Genomic DNA, 22,438 nt, shown 5'->3' on the forward strand with positions numbered 1-22,438 from the left:
TGGACCCCACAATATCACATATTCTATCAAAATATCTGCATCTATTATACAATATAAAGGCACATACACAAAGCAACAATGAAGACGCGCTCTCAACTCTCAAGCCGTTGGATTACTTATCAAAATCTCACAAAAGTAACGTTATTTAGTAGATCTGTCAAATAACTAAATGACGTGACAGTAAAAATCAGTCTTAAAATTAGTACTTGTAAAAAAAAAAATCTCAAGTGTTGACCTAAATGCTAATTTTCAATGTACGTCATTTCAATTGTATGACAGTCAGCACCAAAATTAAGAGTCTGAACCTACGTAAATAAATAAATACACAATTATATAAATTAATTAATTAAATCAAACCTATTAAATTAGCACAAAAATAAAAAAATCCAACAATCAAAGTAACCATTTGAAATTGCTAGGGCCCTACTAAAAAAAAACCATTTTTATAAGGAATTTAAGAATTTTTGGGTTGCCAATGACCCCTCAGATATAAGGGCGGGTTTGCCGCCCTTGATGGCAGTTATACATGAGTCTATTAAATATCATTTCTCATCTTAAAAAGTATCAATGTGGTAATTGAAATGTTATTTCATAGACTGTCATACTATTAAGATGACATGACAGTAAAAATTAACCATTGATTTTTTATTTTTATTTTTTTCTCTCAAAAACCTTGTTGATCCAAAGGTTAATTTTCACTCATCCCAATTATATATATGTCAATCGTGTATATAGCAGTCTACTAAATAGTATTACTCAATTTTTGATAAATCCAATGGCCTATTATACATGTCAGCAATGCATAAAAATAGGACCGGGACCATGGGATTATAGATACGGGAATAATGAAAACCCATATAAATAATACATTAATTTGATCTTCCAGCCACCTTCACAGAACCAACGTTGCAGTTTCTCTCTCTCTCTCTCTCTCTAAAAACCCAAACAAGATTTACCCACAAAACGCGCTCCACGCCTAGCCCTTTATAAAGGGAGTTGATCTGGTCTTGTCTTCTTCTTGTCGAACACCTTCAGCATTTCAATGGCGGAATCATCATCATCATCTTCTTCTTTACGTAAAATCAATCTCCAGACGGTCTTAACCGAGTCGGAAATGGCCGCGGCGCAGCAGCTCATGCAGCTTAGCGACGAAGATAGCTACAACAACAACAACAACAGCAAGAAGAAGAGGGACGTACACATGACAGACGACGAAGAGGTCGATCAGAGCCGGAGCGAAATAACTTCGGCGTTGATTGAAGAGCTTTTCGGAAAAGAAGACGCGGGTCGGCCGAAGAAGCGGAGGTACCGATCTCTTGTTAGTATTTACACGGCGACGAAACCCATCAACGGTAGATACGTACGAGAAGAGGGTAAGATCTTACGGCCCGGAAACTTCAATGGGGTTTTAGCTTAGGCGGGTTGCTTAATCTTACTAATTAATGAAGCTGTATGTAAAGAGTTTTCCCTTTTGTAGGAAAATTGGAGACTGGGTTTCTCTTTTTGCCTAATTATTAATAATAGTTGAGGTTATTTCTATTTCTTTTCTTTTCTTTTCTTTTCTGATTTCAGCATATACATGCCAGATTTTTACAAAAAATTAGTCCCATATTGATCGATATTGTGTGGGAGGACTACTCATACAGAGTGAGTTAGATTATAAAGATGCTCGTAAGTACATATTAAGTTTCAAGTTAATTTTTTACGAGATGCGATTAAGTTTTATAAATGATTATATATAGAGAGTTTTTGATTGTAATTAATTAGTACTTTTCCTAATTAACTAGAGGATTGGGATTCTTTTTTAATTTCCCTTTAGAAATGTTGAAATTTTGTCTAGTTTTATTGCTTGCAACCAAGAACAAATTAAGCTTGAGAGGATTTTCATTGTTTAATTAATGTTGCATTGTGGCATTAATAATGATTTAACAGTACACCATTTAAGTATTGGTTGCAAGCATAACTAAGCTTCGGAGGAATTTTCATTGCTTAACGCGTTACGTACCTTTAATTCTTTAATACCAATTAAGATTTGAGACAGCTAAGTGGGGTTCTGCTTAATTTGTGTGTGTGTGAGATGGAGAGTACTGTGAGTTTTCCTTCTCATAAGGATAAGCATTCAATTATTAATTATTTGCAAAAAAATAATAAAAAAATTATTCAATTATTCATTTCATGATTTATTGCCTGTTTTGCTTTTCAAATATATGTGGATTTTCTTTTACTTAAAGTGTCATTAAGGGTCAAAAAAAGTAGTCACTAATGATTCTAGTGTTTCAGATGGCTTAAGTACGAGTTTAACTATATATGTATATATATTTAAGTACTTCTTGGGCAGTCCTTCCTTGCAAACCAGGTCTTAATTAGGTGAATTTTACTCAAAATTTGTATAATTTGGCATTGGAGTAATGTAATAATAAATTCTAAGGGTTATCGATCTTCAAGTGAGAGATTGGTAGCAATTTTATTTAAATAAGGTACTCTCTGGTTGAGAGTCACTAAGAGTCTAGTTAATGAAATAAAGGAAGTTGAGTATTATTTTCTACAAGACATTACGTTTATTGTGTTTTGGAGATCACGACTCTCTCGAAGTAACTAGCCATTGAAAATCACGATTCTCTCGTAGTAACCAGATATATTTTTTCCTTTGTTTTTTACAAGTTGATTCACTTCGCAGAACTACGTTCCATGCCATGGGTTTGAATCACGTAGGTAACGACCTATAAAATAGAGTGGACCACTGTGAACGTCAAATTCAAAAGCGTAATGGTTTGTTATGAATTATGATCGATTCTAAGTGCTCCACATAACTTAAATACAAGCCAATTTTCAAAAGTGAGTTGTATCGAAAGTTAATATTTTGCGTTGCTTATATATGAACAATGCAGATTATTTTCATCTTCAAATTATGTGTGGATTTGTATTTTTTATTTGTAGCTAACACAAGTCGTATAGGAAGAGATCCGTGACCCTGTCGCATTTGGTTCAATTATAATTTTAAAAACCACATGACAATTAAAATGACACAAGAAAGATTATAATCCTCTTTATAAGCTTATAGCATTACTAGTCAGTAAGATATGATTTTGACTAGCTATGAGTACATATATGATAATTAAAAAGTTACAATCCATACCTTTTAATTTAAATTTTACCTTCTCTTCGCGAAAAATGAGTTATAAGGTAAGATCTTTTTTCTTTTGAAAACTATAAGGTAAAATCTTCTGAGTATTAAATTTAAACTATTATGTACATGTATTAGCGCACTACAAAAAAAAAAAATTGTTAATATCGTTTGAATAGTGGCGTTTTTGGGAGAAATAACGGCACTATTCATTTAATGTCGTTTGCTAAACGACGCTAAATATAGGGTTAAGACTCCAGATTAGCGTCATTTATTATTCAAACGGTGCTAATTAGGAGCGCTTGAGCTGAAACGATACTATTCAGTTAGTATCGTTTGAACAATGAACGGCACTACACCAATATTTTAGGGAAAAAAAAAATCGTGGCTGAGGAAAAAAAAAAAAAAAAAAAAAAAAAAAAAAAAGGAGAAGAGAAGGGGGAATCAATGGAACTTTGATCTCCGGTTCCTGCTTGGTCAGTTCCTGGAAGGCCCCTATTAATGTAATGATTGAACAATCGAGAGTTTTAGAAAGGTTCTTATTAATGTAATGATTGAAGAATCCAGTTGGGGAGAGAGAGAGAGAGAGGGGGAAGGATGATATATAAATAGGAAGGATTTTATTGTGGTTTAAACAGTAAACAACACTAAAAAAATTTGAATTTAGTGCTGTTTCAATAGTAAATAATGCTAAATTTTGAATCAAATGATATATAAATATAAAGGATTTTAGTATCGTTTAAACAGTAAACGACACTAAAAAATTTGAATTTAATGTCGTTTCAACAATAAATGACGCTAAATTCAAAATTTTAGTGTTATTTACTGTTCAAACAATATTGAAATCAAATTTTTTTAGTGGCATTTACTATTCAAATTAGTGTCTTTTGAATAGTAAATGATGTTATTTATAGCGTTGTTATGTACAAGCGATACTAACACAAACAACACTAAATCACTGTTTTTTTTTATAGTCCCGTTAAAAACATTATAAATTATCTAACCAAGTACCAATATGAAAAGGTATATTAAAAATTATATTCCTTCGGAAGGAGTAGTAGGGATGTTAGGAAGATTAACCTTAAGGAGTGTTTTAGTGAAATCATGATATAATCTATAAGGATATCACTCAATCCAAAAGCTTAATTCTATGAGTTTAAGTCTAATTATGTTATATTAATCACTCACACTAATCATATTTATCCAATGTGGTGCTTAATTTTTGTTTCCTCACATGTATATATTCAACAACTTCTCATTCACATGTGAGTCCATTACTACATCGTCATATTGCCCTTCAAACAGAAGCTTTGTCAACCTTTATAGGCCATCTCTAGATTACTTGTGTGGGTTGTATCCACGCTATGCACTATCGTTTCTGCTCCAACTATGAAAGAAACCCACCATGCACGCACGCACATTGTCCTTATTAAATAAATATTTTTTAAAATATTTAAGACTATTTTAAAAAATATATTAATAGCATTAATTAAAAAGGTAAAAAAAAAAAAAAACATTCTAAATATGTATTATAGATTAATGAACTTAATTATTTTCCAAAAAAACCTAAAGTAATTACAAATATATTTCAAATGTCTTTTACTCCTTATTAACGTGTAGTTCGATTCACATGCTTAAAATTATCAATAATGGTTCTTCTCCCTTAGCTTCCTTACATTTAGTCTAATGTGCTTTAATCTTTCCTATATTATACAATGCTAATTCTTCAATTAGACAATGTCTACATAACATATGTTATAAAGCGAGAATAATGATTTTTAAATAAAAAATTTAATATATCATATCTCATTTAAATTTCTTTGTCTTAGGCTCCAATTTTATATTGAGTCGTCCCTAATAGAATATGTCCTTCTAACTTGAAGAATGACAGTTTTGCATTTTTTTTTTTTTTAAAAAAAAAAAAAAAAAAAACTCTACTTATAACCCTTGATCTTTCATCACTTTTGCAATTAAGTATTCAAACTTTAAAAAATGTCAATTTAGGGTATCCATCTTTCAATTTTGATTTTTTTTCAATTTCAACACTACTTTAGAATTTTCCATTAAAAAAATGAGGGGTATTTTGGAAATTTTGATAGGATTTAATGGAAAATTTTAATGGAATGTTGAAATTAAAAAAAAAAAATGAAAGATGAATACCTTAAATTGATACTTTTTAAAGTTTGACTACTTAATTATAAAAGTAATGAAAGATAAGGAATTATAAGTGAATTTTTTTATTTTTTATTTTTATTTTTTATTTTTTTATTTTTATTTTTTTTAAAATGACATTTGCATATGCTTCCTCATCAAGTATGCTATTTCTTTTAATTATTATTATTTTATTTTATTTGCTTCTATATTTTCTCTAATTTTAATGAAAATGTTTGACTAAATTACATTGATTCATAGAACATAACTTAAATAATAAGCTTTAGAATATGATATATTATTCTTGTCTCTATAACTATTTTGATTTTATGACTATTTACCATATATTGTTAGACATCAGTGAATACTTACTACAAAAAAATCAGAAATTTCTAGAAATTGGAGAAAACTGTCTGGAAAACGGTCCAGACGGTTTTTTTGAAAAACCGTCCAGAACAATGGGTCGCTAATCTGGGTTATGGAAGGTTTCGGTCAAACCGTCTGCAATTCTAGATGGTTTGAGCCAAACCGTCTAGAATTTGTATTTTATTTTTTTAAAAAAAAATTATAAAAATTATTATTTTTTTTCATATAATTATTATTCTTATTTTTATGTCCAGTGGTCAAATCGAGCTCCATCTACCAGAGTAAATCAGCTCCGGTTCTACCGAAAATCCATCGGAGAAATGGGCTTCTTCGGGTTCCACCGGAAATCAACGGTAGATCCGGTCATCGGGATTCAAAAAATCCTTCACAAATCAAACCCAAGAATCACAATCCAAACCCAATACAAACACAAAATGTAAATCTAACCTAAGAATTTCACTTACCAAAAAAAAAATAAAAAAATCAAAGATCCGTCCGGTGGTTTGGAAGAGAAAGTGGTGTCGAGGAGGCTGGAGGGGGGGAGAGAAAGAGAGAAGAAGAGAGAACCGACTGGAAATCCACGTATTCCGGCCGGATCTGTCTTTGTATTCGGACAGAGATCTGGCCGAGCGTGGGTTTCGGCCAAATATCAGACATTCCGCTTTAGATCCAACCTCAGCGACGTCACCGACTCCGTGTCCAGATCTCGTCGTCCCGTCTTAGTCACCGGTCGGAGAGAGAAGAAGAAGAACGAGAGGGAGAGGGAGGGATGAGGTCGGACTCGAGAGAGAGATTTTTTTTATGAAGGGAGAGAGATCGATCTAGGTCTTTCTTATAAAATTTTTTTAAAAAAAAAAAAAGAAAAAAAAAAAAGAAAAAAAAAAAAAGAAAAAAAGAAATAGAAAACAGAAGAAAAAAAAAAAGGTTCAAACGTAAGGATTTCATTAAATTTACAAACGGTTTTAGGAAAACCGTTTGGAGGTTTTCCTAAAACCATATGGAAAAAAACAAGGAAAAAAAATTCAGACAGTTTTTTTAAACCGTTTGTAAATTTATAGACAATTTTATTAAAATCGTCTAGAAATTTTTCAAACCGGTTTTAAAACCGTTATAATTTATTATTTTACAGATGGTTTTGAAAAAACCGACAGTAAAAATTTTTTTAGACTGTTTTAAAAAGGGTCTAGAAAACAATAGCCAATAAATGAGAGCTTTTTTTCTGTATTGACTTTGACCTCAGCTGTCCAAGACTTTGACTTTACCCATACTTCTAGCCCAAGGGGCGTCACTTCAAATAGGATATTCACACTAATTTGAATGACTTTTTCTACGATCTCCCCATAATTAATTAGAATGAAATAATTAATTAATTAATTAATGTTCTTTCAAATTAAGGTTGAATTTGGTAATGATCGTACATCGATCTGTAGCAGAATATGGAGAATATCATACAATTGCAGTATGGCTGTTATATATAATCACAAGTACAGGTACTCATGATAAATTTCTGCCCCACTTGTTTCTTCTTCATTTTTTGTAAGACCCCACTCCAGAAAAGAGATATAATTGCAGTTTTTTTTTTTTTTTTTTTTTTTTTAAAAAAAACAATACACAAGATAGAATAGAATTGCAGTATTGATTTAAAGGGTCATGCAGCATATTTATTTTTCATCTGATATTTATTTTTATTGAGCTGATGTGACAGTGTCTATTAACTTTTTAATAAGCTAGCCTTGATTAAAAAAAAATTGGAGATTAATGGACACCAGTAATGTTACGTATTTAACTCTCATCTAACTCACATATATCTCACTAGGTACATTAGCGGTCTTTATTAAAAAAAAAAAAATTAATAATAATAATTTAGGGATTAATGGACTTTTGATCCGCTAGCCTTCATTAAAAAAAAAAAAAAATTCAGAGATAATGGAAACTAGTAATGTTCCATACTCAACTCTCATTCAACTTATATATATATATCTCACTAGGTACGTACATTAGCCGTCTTTATTAAAAAAAAAAATAAAAATTTAAGGATTAATAGATATGAGTAATGTTATATACTCAATTCTTATATATTTCACTGGATACATCAGTCCTTGGCCGGATTAACTTTTATTAAAAAAAATTAAAAATTAAATTCCGATAAACATTCCAACATCAATCTAGTAAGATAAGGGTAAGACGTGAGTTTGAGTATTCAAAATTACACGATAAATACTACCAAATCAATTTAGTAAAATAAAAATAATATTAAAGATGAATTAATATATTAAAACTAACGTATTTGTTTGAAGAAGGGAAAGTTCCAACACGGTTTGAATTTTTTTTTCTATCATTATTTTGTTTGTTTTTTTCTCTTTGGGGTTTAATATTTAGAGTGTAATTGATTTCAAAGAAGTTGACCTGGAAAGTCAATTCTACTTCTTTTTCTTAGACAATAGAGAAATTAATTTAACTTTTGACTGGTCAAAGAATAGTTCTTAAGACCATTGTCTCAATTGCATGATTGAAGACGTTGGGCAATTCATCAACCTGGCGTACGTACACCACTTTCTTACAAATAAATTAATTTAGCCTTAAATATGTCTTGTAATTAATTTGTCAAAATAATATGTATCCATAATAAATTTCAGCCGGCCTAAGTCAATGTCAACCGTCAATGGTACAAGATAAAAATAAAATGAAAAATAAAAATATATATTATTAATACTAATAAAAAAAAAAATATGTGAAAATCATATATTAAATGATACATGACATTTTAAAAAATTGAATTAAGAATTTTTCTACGCCAGTGATCTATAGGAATTGTATGTCCTTTAAATATATATATATATATATATATATATATATATATATATATATATATATATATAGTAGTCTATCAATTAGCCAAAATAGAGAATTGGTGCTGCATTTCTCTTAGAGCATCTCTAATAGTTTATTTTTAAATTTTCTATTTAAAAGATATGAAATGGATGAATTTATTCATTTAATTTATATTTTAATATTTTTCTTTACTTGTGAAGTGATGCTCAGGCACGTGAAATATTTTATTAAAATGAGAGGTGAATTACGGATACAGCGTTCGAACTTTTGACCTCTACTTTGATACCATATTAAATTACCATTTAACTCAAAAATTTAATTTATAAAAAATATTAATTTAATCATTTAACTAATATTATAAAACATGGAAGACATGAATGCCAACTGCAAGTTTTCATTCCATCAAGAGTTAGTATATATATAATCATCAACCATATGAATTGTTGTGCATAAATTGTGTAAATATCATTTTATATATATATATATATATATATGAGATTTTTGTTTTATTTTATTATTATTATTATATTCTCATGGGGGAAGTTAAATGTCTCATTCAAAGTGTGGGGCCCCGTAAGAATGATCAGGCTAAGGAAAGACTTAGACCAGGACATAATATCCTAGTATGTTTCTAAGATCGAGAAGGCAAGATATATATTATTATACTCAAGAAGCAGGTTCAAGCTGTTGGATTGAAAATCAAATAGATCCGACGGACTATAAGTACTGTAGTACTGCGTATAAATATGGGATTGGGAGCACAGGATCCACAAAAAAAGCAGATATAAAATTTACATCTTCCAGTTATCTTCGCAGAACCAACTTTGCAGTTTCTCTCTCACAAAGCTTTTAAACAACACGTACCCTCAAAGCGAAACACGTCCAAAAAACACCAAGAGAGAGAGAGAGAGAGAGAAAACGGCCGAAAGAAGAAAGATCAGAAAGAGAGAGAAAGTTGATAATCGGAATCCTCTTTCCGAGTTCTTCAGTAATCCCAGAATTTCAATGGCGGAATCAGCATCTTCGACACGTAAAAGTAATCCCCTGAATGAGGTTCTGACGGTGATGGACATGCGTGTGGTTCAGCATCTCATGCAGCTGAGCGATGAAGACAACAGCATGAAAAGGGACACAGACGAAGAGGTTGATCAGCCCCGAAGTGTTCGTGGTCATCATGAAACAACGACGGCTATGGCGAAGATTGAAGAGATTTTCGGGAAAGAAGACGCTTATCGGCCGAAGAAGCGGAGGTATCGGTCGCTTGTTAGTATTTACACGGCGACAAAACCGATGAATATTAATGCTAGCTAGATATGGGAAGAAGGTGAGGTCGATCGATCTTCAACAAACCCTAAATCTGTAATGTGGGTTTTTTCAGCTTAGAAGGCTAATCTTATACTAGTTCAAATTAAGGTTTTTAATTAATACTTATTTATCCTTTTTGTCGGGGAAAATAGAGACCAGTATATATATATATATATATATATATATATATATGTTTCTTAAAAATAGTTTGAGATGTTTTGCCTATAGCGTGTTGCATGGCTGGTGATGGTGATGATCAAGATTAAATTGATTTAATATCATGATATAATAGAGTATTTATCGGAATTAAGTGAGACAGGATCTTGTTGGAATGCAAAATTTAATTCAACTTAATTATGAAGAAAAATCCCATTCATGATCCCCCAATAACTTGGGTAAGATATTGTGCGAATGGGGGTAAGTGATTGTTTGTTTGCAAAATAATTTTGAGTGCAAATAGAGGACATGATCATAGTCCACTTAAAGCTGAGGAGAAAATGCTTCAAGAGATTGTTTGGAATGTAAACATTAATAGAATTAGGGGGGAAAGGCAAGTAATTTAAATATTTAAAGATTGATGTGAATGTAGAGATTTGTAGAAATTAAATTAGGGTATTAATTGTTGGTTATGTCTTGTTTTTATAGTTTTTGGTTGTATATATAGTTGTTAATTAGCTGGTTTGGATGCTGTTGTTGAGCATTTGGCGTTCTAGCTATTTTTGTTTGGCACAAATTTTTTTTTTTTTTTATGTATAAGCAATTCTAATTAGAGTGTGATGTATATATTCTTTGTTTTGTGTTAATAAAATAAAATAAAAATTAATTAATTCAACTAGGAAAATGTTCTTCTTCCGTAGGAGAAAATAAGGGACTAGCTGGAGCTTTTTTCTTTGTAATTTACTGATATAACTTGAGCTTTTTGGTTATAATTATATGGTGCATGTGCTAATTAATGGTAATGAGAAAGTTTTATTTCATAGGAAATTTCGTTGTATAATATATATAGCAACCATTAGCTAATACCATTTAAGAGGGAGACAGCAAATTAAAGGGGGATTTTATTCGATCCTCTCTGGGGAGAAAGGACGGGTAGAGAGATATTTATCTCGCTGAATAAGGGACACAATTTTCCAACCGGCTGGTTTGTAGAAAATTTCTTGCAAATCAACATCTAAAAATGATGTGTTCTTTAGTATGAAAAAATACATGTATTTTTAATAGCGAGGCTTCTTACATGCATGATGTTTTAATCGCTTAATTAAAGATATATGTCGCTTTAGAGGTCGATTTATAAGAATTTCTTACAAATGGGGTTGTATAAAATTTGTCCCTGAATAAAAATATGATACGTTTACAACTTCTGTACAACTCTTATATAACTACAACGTCTTTTTTTAAAATCAATCATTTAATATGTAGGACCCACATATCCAAATTCTTATAGGATCTAAGATATCTAGTTTTGCCTGGCTTAAATTATGATTATGGTTAATAGATATACTATTCATATATCACTTTGTATCAATTAACTTTGCATTCAAATTTACTTGAGCTAGGTTTTCTACTGCCTTGGTGAGCACATGATAGGGTGATGTAATGACATTCATTAAATATTTGAAGCAAAATTAAAGGAAGAATGAAATGCCTAACATACCATTTTGATGGTCAATTTTGAGTGGCAAAACATCATCAATTGGAAGTTGTGTCAACAAATCATCATATTCGCATTCATTGCCCAAGATCGATGGTGATAAGTCATCTATGAGTTATTGTACGAAAACATCTAATTAGTTAATATAAAATAAAATAAATAAATAAAGAATAAATTAATTTTTTTTTTTTTTTTTTTTTTTTTTTTTTTTTTTTTTTTTTTTTTTTTTAACTTATATAGCATAGAATTTTACATTGGAGGGGATCTTTTTGGATCGGGTTAAATCTAATTTTATAGTACTCATTGGATCCTGTTTAGAACAAAACATTTTCAGAAATCAAGTTATAACTTGAAACCAAACCTACAAATCATACCAAATAACTTTCCTCTGTATTAGGTTTTTGTGGAAAACCAATTCACAGGTCATGAACACACTAGAACTAATACTAGGGGTGTAATTTCGGACCGGTTATAACCGGCCGGGAAATCAACTCCGGGCACTAACCGGCTTTGGAAAACTGAGAAACCGGTTTGGTACCCGATTATTTATAACCGGGTACCCGGAGCCAGGGCCGAGTATTAGTTTTTTAGACACCCGGTTATAACCAGGTAACCGGCTCCGGGTGTATAATATATTAAAAAAAAAAATTAAAAAATTACATGGTCAAGAAAAATTACCAAAAATCTTGATTCAGAATCTATTAATGTATGTATATGTATATAATGTATCAATTTGTGCGACAAGAATAATCTGAAACACGATCATTTCATGGTCAAGAAATTATTTCATCCCACTATTTGCAATATGGGAAAGAAAATTTGTAGCCATAGCTTTCCTTTGTATCCTTTAGCAAAATGATAGAGATCCTGCTCTGGCCGGTGGTGACCATGCTTCTAGTCTCGATCTCAAATTATAGATGGACTTCCAAGCTCTATGATGATCATTGGAAAGTCTGAAAGCCTGCTCAGCCCAACTATTTCTTATTATAGTTGGAAGACCATACGTGGTGGCTGGAATCGTCGTGGCGGTACGGTAGATGGGTCGTACGGTGGTTTCGCTAGAGAACCGGAGATGGAGATGGTTGAAGGATAAATATTTTCTTAATGGGGATTTCATGTCAGCTCAATTGGGACATCGACCCTCGTATGCGTGGTGAAGCATTTTCCAAGCAAGGGGGGTTGTTGAGGATGGGGTCTTGTGGCGGGTGGGAAATGATGCGAAAGTACGGATTTGGATGGATAAATGGCTTCTGCCTCCTTATTCTATTCTCTCGTACTCCCCTCACCAAAGGTTGGATGAGGATGCAAAGGTATGTGTTTTGATGGACTCGTCAACAGGAGCGTGGAATACCTATCTTATTCAGGAGATGTTTACATCCGAAGAAGCAGCCCGCATTTTTAGCCTCATACCCAGCCCATTACAAGCATCAGATACTATGATCTGGCAGGCTACGTACTCCCCATGGGATGTTCACGGTCCGTAGTGTGTATTATCTTGAGCAGAAAAAGTGCACCAAGGTAGCAAGAGAGAGTTCCAATGCCAGAGAGGAGGAAGTTTTTTGGAAGAATTTATGGAGGCTGAATGCACCGGCATTGGTCAAAAATTTTGTTTGGAAGGTGGGGAATGAGCTGCTCCCAACAAAGGTGAATCTGTACCAGAGACATATTGTCCAAAACCCAACGTGTCCAATTTGTTTGCTGGGGACAAAGGATGTGTTCCATATATTCTGGAGCTGTAAATCATCGACGGCAGTGTGGCAAGAGTGTGGGAAGAAGATCCAGAAGCTTGCTGTGGGGGCAAGAGATGGACGGAGCTTGCTGCATTTTTTGATAACGAAGCTTGATGGGGAGGATCTTCTGTTAGCACTAGTAGTGTCTCGCCTAATATGGCTATGGCGAAATGCTGCAGTTTTTGGGCGTGAGTTCACTGCCCCAGGCCGTTTAGTAGAAGAAGCCCATAGCATGGTTAAGGAATTCCTGCAAGCAACGATGCTCACAGAGAAGACTCCGGGGTTGGGTGCGGATTCGGTGGTTATAAGGTGGGTTCCTCCTCCATGTAGTTCCATTAAAATAAATTGGGATGCTGCCTTAGATCCCTGGATGAAGCGGACAGGTTTTAGGGTTCTGATTTGCAATGATGAGGGGGAGTTGATCGCGGCTCAGGCCAAGTTTTTCCCGTCCCTTACGGACCCTTTCATGGCTGAAGCTTTGGGAGCTTGGTATATATGCTGTCAAGTTAGGGTGTGAATTGGGTTACTCTCATGTGCACCTTGAAGGACACTCACTGAATCTGGTGGCTGCTAGCTTTGAAGAATGATGGTCCATGTGAGAGCACGTTTGGACACTTGATTGAGGATACCCAGACTTGGCTCCAGAGGTTGCATGCACCCTTTCTCTGTTCACCATGTTAGACGTCAAGCAAATAATGCTGCTCACTTTTAGCCATTTCCCAGTTGCTTGATAACGTTTGGAAGGAGGATTATCCCGGCCTCTTTTATTCGGAATGTAATCCTTGCTTAGCAAGAGTTTCTGGTTGACTAATGAAATCTCCATTTTTCCCAACAAAAAAAAAAATGGTAGTTGAGATCAAAATTTATTGTTGTCCATTTAAATTATTATTAGAATTTCAGTTGTTCAATGCTCATTACAAGGCACAAAAAATCTCTACAACATATTGAATATTATTATTATTTTCATTCTCTCTATTATTTTCAAGAATAGAACGTTTAAAGTTGAAAAATGAGTTTTATTTAAGAATGTCTTTATTATTATTTGATTCTCTTATTTAATACTATCAATATTTTAAGATTTATTACAAGAATGGAATATTGGATAATTAAATGATATTAATGCCTTTTCAATTACTTATTACTATAATTAAGGGCCATAATTAAAGAATATTGACTATAATTAAGCTTTTAAATCTTTTTTTATTAAAAAAAAATTCATATTAATATTATTAATTAGGAGCATTAGGCGATCGCCTAATTTATTATAAGGTAGAGCCGGCCCTGGGGCTTCCACTATGCCATCATAAGAAGATGGCCCAAACATGTCCAACAATGCTTGTGTAAAAACCTCCCAAGTACGCAAGAAACCAGAGCTTTCCATATCTTGTTACCATACCAAGGCCTTGCCCTCAATGTGAATGGAAGCAAGTAACAACATTTGAGTATATTGAGTTCTATGAATATAGAAAAATTGATTGGCTTTATATAACCAACCAGATGGATCATTTCCATCAAATCTAGGAAAATCAATACGAACTGACCTTGTAGAATGCCACCATGATCTTCTTCATGCTGCTCCCTTTCTTGCATATATGTCCTCATGAATTTGCATCCTTGCATTTCTATCTTCTTTGTACTACCTTATTGGATACATGTCATCATAATGTTACCTTCTGTCATGTCTATCTTCTTGGAACTGCACTCTTGGATTTCTGCCCTCAGGTTTTTGGACTTCCCATCTTTCTTCTTGAAATTGCATTATTGGGTTTCAGCAATCATGTGGACTTCCTCTTGCATCTTCATTATCAGCATGAATGGATTCAAGTTGTTGTGGTTCTCTTGCATTTACATAAACAAGGTTCACTATAGTTCTTCATTCTGAATTACAGGACCTGATGATTTTCCCTATTTTGTAATGAAGGTCTGCTTCATGGATTCCATGGAACTCAACTGGTAATGTGCCTTATAATATCTTCAAACTTCCTGTCATTGTGCTTCCTTAAATCTTCAAACTTCTTCTCATTGTGTTTCCCAGAATCTTCAAACTTCCTTTCATTGTGCTTCCAAAATTCTTCAAACTTCATTTTAGTTTGGGCCTAATATTTTTCTACTGTTTTCTTTGATGCAGCCAAACTCTCGGTCATCTGATTCATCCTGGTGCCGTCAGCCATGGAAGCTCCAAGATTTTGTAGTTTTTGAAGATGGATTAAGTATTGATGTAGATAATAATTTGAAAAATGGAAGATGAATATGGAATGGTAATTGAATGATGAGAATGGAAAATGTTTACAGATACAAAGACCAATTCGGGGTTGGTCACCTCCTTCTACAATTACCCAAGAGAATTAATCTATGAGAATACCAATCTTCTGAAATGAGATGCCCATCTCAAGATTGGGCCTCTTATTATTCTTATTCCCAGTTTATGAGCCCACTTGTTTGCCACCTCAGCCCATTTCCGTTACTTCCCCTTCGCACGAGCCCATGTGTTGAAATGCCTATTATTGAACTCAGCTAATGAGATTATGCCACGTAGCCCAACATTTAGCTCCTAGAACCACTTGTCGTTGCTTTCAGTTAAGAGATATGAAACATTGTCACTCCAAAACACAACTCTTGACCACATTTGCTCACGTGACAACTTTTACTTTTACCTTCTTTTTTTAAAAAAAAAAAAAAAAAACAAAAATCCCTAAAGCTAGCTGGAAGACCACTTTGCCATGTGAGCGAGCCACATCTTTTCCCGTTCAAATGAATTGGTGATGACCCAATTAGTTTTATTTGATGGGCAAAATTATCCTTTCACATTTTGATGGACAATCATGCTCCTCAAATAACACTAATGGGATACCCTCTTCCCAAAACATCTTCAGTCCTAGAGACTACAATTTCACTCGCATGCCTCTTTCTCCAACGGATCTAATTGTTTTTGAAATTTCATCTTCAACTTTGTTTTGCCTTCCATTTTCATGCTACTCTGGTGTATCCAATTAGACCCGTGACAGTTGTTTAATAAAAAAATTAAAAAAAAATAATAATTAAAAACATATTTTCTATTGTTTGATTGAAATATTTCCTTTGTTATTAAAAAGATAATAATAATAATAAAAAAAAATAATCTTTTATCTTTTCTTGGGCTGCTCACAAAATCCAAGAGCACCAGAAGTCTGTCATCTCATAGGCACAGGGCAGCAGCAGCTCTACATTAGCATTGATGAGATGGGCTCGGACGGATAAGGTGGCGCTAGCCTCATGGGCATCCTCTCTAATTGATTTGAGGAGAAACAGAACCTAATCATGAACTATATATAATAACCCAGTTATCTAGTAAAGTTACTACGTTAGCATGCAACATCTATTAAAAGGGTTAAGAATGAAAGAATGTAGTGCTACAATTTCTATCCAAAAAAGAAAAAAATTATACAACTTTTTTCATAAAATCTTGGTAAGCAAAAACTAAGAAAATATTCCTACCCCCCCTCCACAACCTACTTACTAGAACAAAACTGCAAGCCCTATGGCAACAATGCTTAACTTGAGAAACAAGTTACAAAGCCCACAAATATAAGCAAACTTCAATAGAATCCAGGCAGAGCAGGCAACCACATCATTCTTCAACTACGCACTAAATATTTTCCTTCAGCAACACCTGCTGGCTTAAGCAGCTGCTGCTTGGACCGGCCCATCCGATCTGAAATTTCGACCACGCCCGCTGCTCCTTCCCCTGCCGCGACCACGCCCTGCAAAACCACCAGGCAATATGTATTAACAGAGTAGTCACCTGCAAGAGTTCCACTGGCTTACAAAGCCTAACAAGTAGCAAATAGGAAAATTAATTAAAAAGAACTCCAACACCAGGTATTTTAATTAAGACATTTAAAGTAAAAATGAAGTAGCACATCATGCTCTTTTAGCAGGGTTTCATGCATTTAAATTGTATTCTTTGCTTATTAACTACTAATTATGAAAAGTCTATTCACCATAAGATTTTAGTGTGTGCCATTTGAATGACAAGGTTCAGAAAGATTCAAGAATCTCTTTATATCAAACTCAAGCACCAATACTTGTTCCATTATTTTGAATTGCTGCCCAAAATATTTTTGAATAAATGACAATTTTCTTGAATTTTCTTAAAAAAAACTATGTATAGCACAGAGTAAGATTCATGAGTTATTAACGGGCATATGTGCCAAGGAACAAAAAAAGGAAAACGATTGCATGAATTGACAATCCCCCTCCCTGCCCAAAAAGAAAAAGACCATTTTCTTTGGCTATAATTCTATTCAAGAAATGAACCTTGCCCTCCAAATCTTATCACAACACAACTTATGCAAACAACACAGCCTTATCAGGATCAACCAGAAAAAAACAAAGGGAAAATACAAAAAGTGAAGCTTAAGATTGATTGCTCTACAAGCTTACCTCGTCCTTGGGCAGGTGGTGCCTCTGATTCACCATAGTCATAGTATCCACCAGATTGACCACCATAGCCTCGTCCTCGGCCCCAGAAAGAACGGCCCCTTGCACGGCCACGACCTCTACCACCAAAACTACGACCACCATCCCAACCATCTCCATTATACTCCCCAGGCCCATTATAACTTCCTGCAATAATATTAAACAGATCACAAACTAACAAGCAACTTTAGCAACTTGCACAGGCATCAGGAGTCAATATAAATACAGGATCATCAAAGTCAAACAAATATCAGTAATACCTCTACCCCTACCCCTTCCCCTACCCCTTCCACGACCACGTGCCCTGCCTTGCATCCTAGGAGAGCCTTCTGCTTTATATAAAACAAAGCAATAGAAAATTAATATAACAGCAGCAGAGGCTCTGATAAAATATAAAATTATAAAAACAACAAATAGAAGCTTTCACTTCACCTCCTTCATCTTCATATTCATTTAATGGTTTCACTTGGTCAACTGGAAGAGGAGGTTGATATCTGCATTAAAAGAGAGAATTAAAATCAAGGAATATCCAGGTGATTAAAATAGAAAAGTGTGGTACTCTGGTGACCAAAACAAGATAGAAACGTCTACCCATTTTTCAATATAAACTATTGAAACAAACAAATAACTGATACTTCTTCTATCAGTTTGGCAAACAATTCAAATCCTAGCACGAGAATTTTAAATACCTCACAGTTGCTTCATATACTACTATATGAATTTTTAAGTAGTTCCTCCAACATAGTAATTTTTTCTAAGAATATCTTGAAAAGTATGATCTATCTAGCTACAAGTGTTCAATTTCTTTCAAGCAAAAGTAAAACTCATTACACTGGAAATATTAGAAACAGAGGGTAATATATATATATATATATATATATATATATATCTTAATGTTCATCCTACAAACTTTAGACCGTAAACATGCCATACCAACTCAGTTGCGCAATCTCAGCTCACACGAAGTGTCTAGATCAAAGGTATGACTGGGCTTGGCGAGTTTATCAAGAAGGTTCAGCTAGACTCAAAAAATTCATGAGCTCTAAGCAAGATAGATCTTGGCAGGTTAATCTAGTGAGCCAATTTAAATGCTTACCTTAAGCCAAGTTCAAGTAACTTGATTCATTTATAAGACACTTAAATTATTCATTCTTTGGCAATATTTACAATTACAAAAAAAAAAAAATTATATAAAAAAAATATGCATATCCAGTGCACCAATATATATATATCGGCGTATATTAAAGAGAGATCCACTCTTAATCACTTACCCAGTAGATGAATTATCCAGCTCCTTCTTTGAAAAAGTGATTGTGATCATTGAAACATGGCGGGTAGTCTCCAGACTGCAACAGAGCAGAAAATCAACCATCCCCTTATATAATAAAACTATAACATTTGCATGAGGTTGATACTTGATAACATTAAAAAGTCTATTGTTTCATACGGAAGAAGGCCTTCTTCTAGTGGCTCCCACGTATCAGTTATATCAATTGATCCAATTGAAGTCTTTTGATGGAGACCAGCAATTCTTCTCTGAAAGGTGTAAAATTTGATAAATAAAAAAGTTCAGAGCAAGTGAGAGACAGACAAAGCATTGTAGTCCTACCTTAATTAGTTCAGTAATCATCACAGTCTTATTAATAGCTCTGCCCATTGCTTTAAGGACAATTTCATCGGAACCCTTCTCCTGCAAAAAAAAAATAATCCATTAATTAGAGAGAGAAAGAGCACAAACAAACATATTTAGGAATGAATTGTAGAAAATTGTGTCAGAGAAACAGCTACGAGGACATGCAAAAACACCCTCAGAATTGAGGATTAAGCAGCTCAAGCTGAATTGATGAAGAAAGCACGAATAACTCAATTGGGAGATCACACAATAGAATGCCGAGGCATGTTGGATCTGGAAAAAGTAGGTTATAAGCCAGAAGTGTATTGACAAGATACCAATTGGAAGTATCATATTATCATCAGACTTAATTCTCCAACAATCTAACAAAATAACATTATAAACAAAAATACAACATATCATAAAAGTCAGTCATCATCAAGTAGCAAGTACAGAGTCTCTAGGACTGCATCACTGCTATTGCCCCCAAATGTTTTCTCAGATTCTTGGATGGCATATTAATTAAAAATTGTATCTTTTTCCTGGTCAGGCAAGTCTCAAGTCAGTCCTGGAAAGTTTAAAATGTGAACAATATGTCCATCCCTTTAGTACTAACACCAGAAGGAATACATTTCAAATTGAAGTAATATCGAATGTATATATAAGCATTTCTAAACCACGATAGTCCTGCAAACAATAAATATAAGTAAGTCTCAAATAAAGTAAACGATATGGGTAGTAGATTTTCCAGACTACTCTGTCATATCCCAAATCAAAATTCAATACAATTGCACAAATTAGATGCTGACTTCCAGGCCGTAAACTCAAGATCTAAAAAAGCAGTCAAAATCAACTTCTTCCAACATATATACCCACTTTTTTTTTTATATAATTCAATTTCATTAAAAACGCAGGGGGGCGCAACCTTAGTACACAGAAAGTATACGAGAGAAACCTCCTAATACGTAGAAAAACAGAAACAAAAATCCAAAAACTCAGGAAAATTAGAAATAGGCAAGCTATTGCACGCTGCTATTCATGGGAAGAGGGACTAGAACAACATTTTTTTCAGCTCTAACATCTCAGTCTCTCGATCTTCAAAGCTCCTTACATTCTACTCTCTCCAAATACACCATATTAAACAAAAAGGAGCCACCCTCCAAACTTCCAGAGAATTACGGTTTCCCATTTGTCCTCTCCAATTCACTAACATCTCTCTCACCCCTTCTAGGCATAACCCAAAATTCCCCAACAACCTATTCGGTAAAAATGGGAAGAAGAAAAAACCATTCTCCAAAAAAACAATGTTCTTTTTATTTTCTCTTATATCCCAAACTAAATAGATAATCCATTCAATTTATACTATCATAGTCCCACGAAAAAAAAAAAAAAACCATTCTTCAAAAAACCAACATTCTATATGACCATTTCCTCACAATTCTAACAATAAGCTCTGCAAGTACATAAATATATAAATTTGAAAAAAGAATATGAGAGAGAGAGAGAGAGAGAGAGAGAGAGAACCTGGAGGAGAGTGGTGGCATAGGTAATGTAATTCCTCATGCGGCCTTGAGTGGTGATTCGGATCTCGTTCTCGTTTATCGGCGTCTCCGCCTTGGGCTTCTCCACCCTCTGGTACCTATCCATCTACTTCCCACCGCAACAAAAACCACAACAAACATTACTCCTTCATTTCGCTCTACAATACATGTTTCTCTTTGATTTTCGAAGCAAAGAAACAGAACCTCAGAACATTGAGAGGCCAGAGGTTACTTACCTGTTTTGTTCTCACAGAGGCTTCGCGCTCTCTCTCTCCCTCTCTGTTGGTGGATTTGAATGGAGGGACCGAAAGGCTCGGGAATGGCAGTTTGGGTGGGTTTTATACGATGTGAAAGAGGCGGAGAGGAAAAAGGTTAACCAACACACCCGAAGGAGAGTAGGGCTTTGAGCTCGCGGTCTTGTCGCCACGGATTCCGCTCTTTCTTGGACGCGTGTGTATATATAGATATGGGCCCTGTTCTCCCCCTCTCTTAAAAGCCCAATACAAAGACCGGGGTTCAGATGATTGGCAATTTTAGAGTCCGTTTAGATTTTTAATTTCAAAAAGTACGATTTAAAATAACGACTTTAAAATGTGTGATTTGAAAAAATAATTTTTAAAAACACAGTTAAACGTTTGGCAAAATTATAGTTTTACCTTTAAAATTGCAAATTAACCTTTAAAATTCTGTGTTTTCAAAAAAATACCATGTTACCTGCGATTTGAAAAAATAAATTTTTTGCGTTTTCAAATAACAATTTTCAAAAACACAGTTTCCAAACGATTTATATCATGCGATTTGATTTAAAAACGTACTAATTATCTACGAAATTGAAATTTTAGAGGCATCCTTAATAAAAATATGAAATGAATTATTAGATTGTTTGAGCATCCCATATCTCCTAATTACCCGGTGGTTTGTGTTCGGTGTGTTGTGGCTCTATGAGGACTAAACCCATCAAGTGCACTTCTTCTGAAAAATGCAACCTGGACTAAACCTTCATTGATGCACAAAGCTGTCTCATCCTCTTCCTTGTTAAATTTTGTTTTATTATTATTGGGGAAATGTTAAAAAAAAAAAAAAAAAAATAAAGCCGATCAAATTCTCGATAAGGGCTCGGCTCTAGGTATCCATGTCGAGTTCAAGCTCAAACTCGACCTTAGTAAGAGATTTGGTTAGCCGAGTTCAAATGACTGTTCAAAACTTCGCTTGAGTTTGAGCCAAGTTTGAACACTCATGTGATTCAGCCGAACCGAGTTCGAAAATTCAATACTCGACTCGAACACAGCCCTATAGGTAGGGTTAAGTGCTAGTATAATAATTCATGTTGCAAATCATTGGAGCACCGAAGCATTCTTGGGGAAGAAATGAAGGAAAAATGTACTTCATGGTTATCCTAGTGTTGGTTATAAGAAATATTAGACATCAAATTCAAAAAGGGGGGTAATAGAACTATGGAATGTAATGGGAGAGGATTTTTTTTTCCTACGAATGGACAATAAAATTTCAATATTAGGAAAATGGATACAACCAAAAATGATAGAACGAAGTTTGTCACAGGCCTCTGAGCACGTTGTGATATACAAGGTCTTATAGGCTAGCTAGTCTCCTCCCCCTCCAATGTCTGAAAAAAGTAAATAAATAAACATGTAATTTTTTTTAACTCAA

The 22,438-nt window shown here is 33.8% G+C and overlaps 2 protein-coding genes across 3 annotated transcripts; one reads left to right on the forward strand and one right to left on the reverse strand.

Annotated features, from left to right (window-relative positions):
* Nucleotides 1–910: 910 nt before the first annotated feature.
* On the forward strand, nucleotides 911–1,539 carry LOC133857893 (uncharacterized). The gene has a single exon (XM_062293268.1). The coding sequence runs from the start codon at nucleotides 1,043–1,045 to the stop codon at nucleotides 1,415–1,417; it is 375 nt and encodes a 124-aa protein (XP_062149252.1). The 5' UTR covers nucleotides 911–1,042; the 3' UTR covers nucleotides 1,418–1,539.
* Nucleotides 1,540–16,496: 14,957 nt separating this feature from the next.
* LOC133857610 (uncharacterized) lies at nucleotides 16,497–21,187 on the reverse strand. Of its 2 annotated transcripts, none has more exons than XM_062292879.1 (9): nucleotides 21,007–21,187; nucleotides 20,754–20,876; nucleotides 19,227–19,307; nucleotides 19,065–19,153; nucleotides 18,889–18,963; nucleotides 18,050–18,111; nucleotides 17,878–17,946; nucleotides 17,582–17,764; nucleotides 16,497–16,899 (listed from the first exon to the last, which is right to left on the reverse strand). In XM_062292879.1, exons 2-9 carry the CDS (start codon nucleotides 20,874–20,876, stop codon nucleotides 16,817–16,819), a joined length of 765 nt encoding a protein of 254 aa, XP_062148863.1. In that variant the 5' UTR covers nucleotides 21,007–21,187; the 3' UTR covers nucleotides 16,497–16,816. The 2 variants fall into 2 exon arrangements, with proteins under 2 accessions (XP_062148863.1, XP_062148864.1); XM_062292880.1 differs by having other exon boundaries at nucleotides 20,754–20,879.
* Between the last annotated feature and the right edge of the window lie 1,251 nt (nucleotides 21,188–22,438).

This window comes from Alnus glutinosa, chromosome 14, assembly GCF_958979055.1.
Source record: "Alnus glutinosa chromosome 14, dhAlnGlut1.1, whole genome shotgun sequence".
NCBI lineage: Eukaryota > Viridiplantae > Streptophyta > Magnoliopsida > Fagales > Betulaceae > Alnus > Alnus glutinosa.

Excerpts from the sequence above, each read along its gene's own strand:
- LOC133857893 (XM_062293268.1), top strand. The coding sequence starts at position 1,043 with ATGGCGGAATCATCATCATCATCTTCTTCTTTACGTAAAATCAATCTC.
- LOC133857610 (XM_062292879.1), bottom strand. The coding sequence starts at position 20,876 with ATGGATAGGTACCAGAGGGTGGAGAAGCCCAAGGCGGAGACGCCGATA. Across the intron at positions 19,154-19,226 it reads TGATTACTGAACTAATTAAG|AGAAGAATTGCTGGTCTCCA; the intron begins GTAGGACTACAA and ends TACACCTTTCAG. Across the intron at positions 18,964-19,064 it reads CTAGAAGAAGGCCTTCTTCC|TCTGGAGACTACCCGCCATG; the intron begins GTATGAAACAAT and ends GCTCTGTTGCAG.